Source organism: Loa loa (genome assembly GCF_000183805.2).
Source record: "Loa loa unplaced genomic scaffold supercont3.5, whole genome shotgun sequence".
Taxonomy (NCBI): Eukaryota; Metazoa; Nematoda; class Chromadorea; order Rhabditida; family Onchocercidae; genus Loa; species Loa loa.
Window position 1 is genome coordinate 36242 of NW_018108185.1, and position 6489 is coordinate 42730.

The 6489-nt window shown below is 34.3% G+C and overlaps 1 protein-coding gene across 1 annotated transcript in view; it reads right to left on the minus strand.

Moving 5' to 3' along the window:
* The window catches only part of LOAG_16472 (hypothetical protein), a 9613-nt gene extending 3723 nt beyond the window's left edge, over positions 1 to 5890 (minus strand). Inside the window, exons 1-6 of the mRNA XM_020449123.1 lie at positions 5589 to 5890; positions 5151 to 5267; positions 4874 to 4962; positions 4627 to 4760; positions 4211 to 4431; positions 3653 to 3852 (exon numbers count right to left, since the gene is read on the minus strand). Coding sequence (XP_020307376.1) covers positions 3653 to 3852; positions 4211 to 4431; positions 4627 to 4760; positions 4874 to 4962; positions 5151 to 5267; positions 5589 to 5692 — 865 coding nt within the window. The 5' untranslated portion in view covers positions 5693 to 5890. The remainder of the gene's footprint in view (positions 1 to 3652; positions 3853 to 4210; positions 4432 to 4626; positions 4761 to 4873; positions 4963 to 5150; positions 5268 to 5588) is intronic.
* Between the last annotated feature and the right edge of the window lie 599 nt (positions 5891 to 6489).

Here is a 6489-nt window from a genome sequence, read left to right on the forward strand (position 1 = left end):
ACATTCCGTTTTTATTATTAAATTTATTTCATAAAAATGCAATCTTTTCCAGAAACAAAAAAAAAAACTAAGGTCAAATCGACAATTAATTTCCACTTACTGCTCATCGTAACTCGAAAAAAAAAATTGAAAAGCCATCAGCCTGACATTAAATTCGCCTATTCAGCCGACAAAAGAATTTGCAATATTATTTTGCAAATTATTTCCCCTAAAATATCATGATTATTTCAGAATACGCTGGGCGACCAGTAAAACAATATTTTAAATTCTAGTGATCCTATGAGTGGAGACATATTTCATGTTTGATAAACCATTTTCTAATTCCAACTACTTCTCAATTAGACTGTAGTATTGTATTCATCTCCAGCAAGCATACGGAGACTGACAATGTCTTGAAGTATTTTGCAAATTATCCCTTAATTTCTCAGCAAGCGTTTCTCTTCCCGCCTTCTCCAAACCTCATTTGTTCATTATAGCAGCATAGAGTACGAATGTTTCTTTCTCTTCCACAAATTTCAGTCGATTTTCATACCATCTTCTGATCTTTGATCAAGAGAAATAAAACACATCATCAAAGAGACTTGCCCACAAGCGCGCATAAAAAATCCCAACTTTGATAAGCAAAACTGCGATTTATTAAGGACTGTTTCACTATTTTACATATGACTTCGAATTATTCTAATTGCCAAACAATCGCTAACAACCAGTAAATATGATTAATCGTCGATTACAAGTGACTACTAGTTCTGCTTTTTTTTTCTTTTTTTGACTTTCCGTAGTAAATTCTAGAAGAAGAAACGGGTCGACATTCCTGCCACAACTAGTTTGCCACTAACCTTCCAGTAACCTACCATTTAAAAGTTTGTTCCAAGTTTTATTTAAAAATAAAGCTGGAAAGCATTATTACCTAGGACAATTATCACTCGTTCTCAAGTCCAAGTAAGTGCTTTTTCCCAATTCTATTTATAATTAAACCTGTATGAATGCATAAATAAAAAAGAGACACAAATAAGCAAGAAACCGACCAGAAAATAGATTAATTTGAATTCTTGAAGATTGAGATTAAGCAGGCGTTCTCTATTAAGTTCCATTCCCTGGAATTACTATTTTGACACAGATTCTTAATTCTAACATTACTTCAGCACCAATGGATAAGAAATCGTTTAATTTATGGTTAAACAATGTAATAGAACAATGTGTGCAAAATATTGCAGTGTGCTATCATTTATCAGTAATCTTCCTGATGCCTTTTATTGTTCTACTTTTACTTCTTTATGTGGTGAGTCGAAATGAAATTGTTTTTAGGGAACAAATGAACTGCATTGCAAAGTCTATTATATGTCGTCGTCAAAATAGAAAAATTACATACTCTAATCAACTTAGCATAAGTTGATAGATATAGAAATATCTTCATTTCACATATATCTTTAAATCAATAAGAACAAGTAGTACGATAGTACGACCATTCAATCATGTAATATTTGGATTCAAATATATAATATCTAATAAGCAAGTGTCGTTTGTTTTTTCCAGATCGTGACTCCGTTGTGGCCCAGTGTTCTGCTATACTTAACATGGTTTATTTATGATCACAAATCACCTAAACGTGGTGGCTATCCATCAACATGGTGTCGCACTCGATCTATTCACAAATATTTTGCGAGATATTTTCCAATTCATTTACATATAACTACTCCCTTGACATCCGGAAAAGTAAATCTTAAACCTTGAAAATACGAAATAAAGTGCAAACAAAACTTTAGAGGGAATATCTAAATCGGACCAAAACGAAAGATCTGTCGGGAATTTGAACAATTACAGAATTACCTTATTGGCTCGCATCCACATGGAATTATTTCTATTAATACATTTGCCAATTTTGTAACCAATGGTACTGGACTGTTTGAAAAAATCCCTGGAATGAATGTGCGCGTATGCACATTGGCATCGCAATTTTGGATACCATTGCGTCGCGAATGGGCAATGCTACATGGATTAATTGACTGCAGTAAAGATAGCCTATATTATGTGTTGAATACCGAAAGCTCCATCAACAACATTGTTATACTTATCGTGGGTACGTACAACATATATGAAAACTGATATATAAGAACAGAAACCTTTGACACATCGATCAATATATCAAGAAATTCAGTCTTATCCGATATAATGGCACTACTAAAGAGTAGGAAATTTCAATGTTTCGAAGAGTAGGAAATTTTATGGGTTTATTGTTTATTAAAAGTAAAAATTTTCAGGAGGAGCGGAAGAAGCGCTAGATGCACATCCGGGTAGCCACATCTTAACACTAAGTAAACGAAAAGGCTTCATAAAAATTGCAATAGAAACAGGTGCCCAACTGGTGCCAATGTACTGCTTTGGGGAAAACGACCTTTTCGAACAGGTGAGAAACAGTTCTAAAAAATTCCCATGAAAATCATGAAGATCTGCTTGATCGTGTGTAAAAAAACACAAGAAGCAGAATAAAGTCATTTCCAGGTCAGCAATTCTGAAGGGTCTTATTTACGGTGTTTTCAAAGTAAACTGAAGAAAATTATGAAATGCTCGTTACCAATATGCTATGGCTGTGGATTATTCAGAAATTTTGGACCGCTTCCTTATAGGCAAGTTTCGAAATTCATTTCCGATGTAAACCATAATAAAACCTGGTGAAGCTATTCGCCAAAATCAAGTAGTATGGTCTTGAGTGAAGGTCTAAACTATTCAAGTTTACAAAACTTCGGTAGATTTTATGAATTTTGGTAGTCATTAGAAACCAATCCATGAAAATATTCCCTTAAATATGAAATAGCCTATACAAAATCGCGGCCTCGTTCTCCAAAAAAGCTAATAATACCGAATATTATCTTTAGTCTAACGACCGTTAGTTTGTAACACTTCCAAGGAAATCTCCCCAAAATTAAAATTTCTGACACTAAGCAAAATTAATCTCAGATTTTTCGTTAGAATCTCTATTACCACATGCGCATCAAGAACACTAATTTCTAGCAAACCCGTCGATACTATTGTGGGAACACCCATACCCGTGATGAAAAAGAAAAATCCAACCGAAGAAGAAATTGATCGCCTGCATGGACTTTATATCAGTGCTTTAACTGAACTCTTTGAAACTTATAAAACCGAATTCGGAGTATCAAAAAATGCTTCGTTAATTATCCGATAGCTAATGTAAAAAAGCTAATAGTCTGAATATTGTCTTAGTCTAGCGGCTATTCAATTTGTGAACACTTTCAAGCAAATAAATATGAAAAAATTACGACGCAATAAATATGTTCTATCAAACAACATTTCTCTCACAACATCTTCGTAAAAAATAATGAAGAGTTTTTTGAACGAGTTTAAAGTAACAAGAGACACTTACGGATCTGTATTTTGTTTGTAGAAAATGTCAAACTGGAAAAAATACAAGTATAACGAAAAGCAGACCGATATCTTGAGGACGAAAAAAAATTTCTGACTTTTCTACCCTTTACTACTAATAGTTATATTAAAAACTGAATATTTTGTTTTTTTCGTTCACAACTTACCATGTCTGTAAAATATTTTATTAACTTGCTGGAAATTTCCTGTGCTACATCTACCAATCCTTAAAAATTATAAAAAGAGACCGCTCAAGGGAAGAATAAAAAACCTTTGATGTATTTTTTTTCTCTGATCGCTCCAACTGTATCCCGAATAAGCTGCAATTTGCTACCGTTTTCAGACGTGTTTATACCATCTGTGTATTTGTAACCTTTCTTTGGACCAACTTCCTCCATAATTGCTTTAATAGCACCATAACGGGGTAATGTTGCATGTTCCAGGTGGGGGTAGCCATTTTCATAACCGTACCTAGATATCACGAAATATGCGTATCAACTCATATACTTGAAATGTGCTATCCTTTCGCAGCAACGGCTTTGCGATTGAATATTTATCACTGTTTTGGCTATCAGTAAAACTCGTCACACCCATGAACGTCCATTTCAGTATAATCAAGCATGCACCAAGGCCTAGCATTTCAATTCGACATCGCAGGTGATGCAAAACCCCTAGTAAATTTGGATTTCAAGTTTGTGAATTTTGTAATCTTAATTACTCGAAACTGTTATGCATTTGTCATTTGCTTACCTGCCTTTTTACTACATCTAACTCAACCTCATAATTATGAAATAAATCTCAATTCCATTTTAACAAAGCTTTGAATTACTTCTGACTAGACTGAATTCTTTTGTAGTAGAAACCGCCTTCTGGGAACAGAATAATCCAACGCCTGTCACGATCCCAAAAAACTTTCCGTAAATGATCCTTTAAACGAATCAGCTCCTTTTCTCGTGTTGCTTTCCCTTGTTTAATAAAATAATCACCATGCATCTGAGCAATAATTCCGAAAGGTGTCCATCGAAACATAACATCCATCAACCATAATGTCTGAAAAACTGCTCTATTTATGTGCTTGCTTACATATAGGGATAATTTTCAACGCTGACAGCTACAAAAGGAATATCAAAATTTTACTTGACAAAGAAAATCAGAGCAAACACTAACACAATCATACAGTCACGCAAAAAACCAGCTAAGCTCAATAATCCCTAAGATTCATTACTGTAGTAGTGAACCTTTCACCTTTCTACTCGCAACTCCTTTGCTTTGGAGAGTAGTCATCAAAATAGGAACATCCGCGGTACTCTGATGATTGCACATAAGAATAATCCGTTCATCAACACATAATTTTCTAACGTCATCGCCGTATTCATACACTAAAAATATTCCAGAAGATTTCGAAATGTTCGAAAAGATAGAATTGTAGGAAAAAGGAAAGAAGCTCTGGAATTCACTTCTATTAGTGTTCTGAAACTGCTAAAAAACCAACCATCATATCCAGCAGTATAGCCGGCATAACCAATGAATGCTTGTAACCAAGAATAAAGTTTCCCTTCATAAAACCAATACAGTCTCGGCCTAAATATGAATATTTCACTATGCATTTTCTAACATTAAAAACTTATGAACAATTTCTTTTGAAACAATTATTGAAATGAAAAAATGACTAGGACTATAGCGGATTTTCGGCCACCCTTAGTCTAAGTCTAGTTGCATGACTTGAAGTGGACAATTTCATTCCAGCAATGAAACTCGGAAATCCTCACCATAAAGATCGGGCCCAAAGAATTGGAAGCATAAAGCCAAAATAGGTGACAAAAAAGACAGTAACATTTGACAGACATAAAAGAGTACGGAACGGTGTTTGCAGAATCCAAATAACTCTGAAAAAAAAAAAAGAAATCTATTGTTTTGTAGTGCCACCATGTCATATCCATAAAAATCAACTCATTTACACAGTCTATACAAGCTTTAAAAACCTCCTTTGATTTAATTAACCATTATCCATTTACATAAGCACATTCATCCCATTTGCGAGATACGAACTATATCCATGATACTTTTCTCTGATATAAGCTTTTGTTCACGCAACATAATTCGAATGAAAAATTAGGGCAATTCTAACTTCATACATTTCCGGTTCATTTACCAACGCTACTGTAAAAAGACTGTACTTCGCAGGAAGAAAACAACAAAGAGCTTACCGCTCTAAATTAGTTTTCGTTGACCACGCAGATTTATCTCCCGGTGGTCTATACGGTGAATGCGGACGCATCTCCGGTGCTGGTATTGAGGAAAGTGTTGTCATATCATTCGTTGCTGTAATCACAGTTCTTTCTTTCTTCCCCTTTTTACAGCTGTCGTTTTTCTATGTCGATTTTTCTGGTGAGTTCAAAGCAATTTCGCTGTAAGGTCGTTGGAATGGATATTCAAACCTCAAGCTGTAACCTCTGCTTTCCTCGCTTCCCCTCCAAAACACACACAGAAAAAAAAACAGCAGGAAAACGCAAAACCATGATTCATTTTGCCAGCTCTTTATTCCAATTCAAAGAGATATAATATGTCTCGAACCCTAATTCTATTACAGTGGTGCTGAAAGGCTGACATGGGAAACAACCAAACATGTGTGGACAAATGATCATATTACTTTTACTTGAATTTTCATTGAAGTGCTAAAGTATTAAAAATCTTTCTATTAAAACACTATTAGACCATATGTATATGCTTACTACCTTTTTTCATTACTTATCTGTTTAAGTTCCGCATTAATGTACGTTAATATTGAATTCACTCAAATGGATATTTCTTTATTCGACGAAGCGAATCGCAGCATTAATAGCGAACATCGACAAATAACTTACAGTTATCCAACCCAAACTGAGCAAATCTAAACTAAGTGAAATTAAAAAGGAAAACGAAAAATTACATTGAGCGAATTAGTTAGATTAGAAACGTCACGTTATCATAGAAGAAACAACGTAATAGCGATGACAGAGTAACTTTGGGTAATTAATAAGAGAATGTTTACTTCTAGAAACTTCATATACTTTACTAGAACTCAATAACTGAGATCATCAAAAAAACCGGCGGAACGCAAAGCGATGT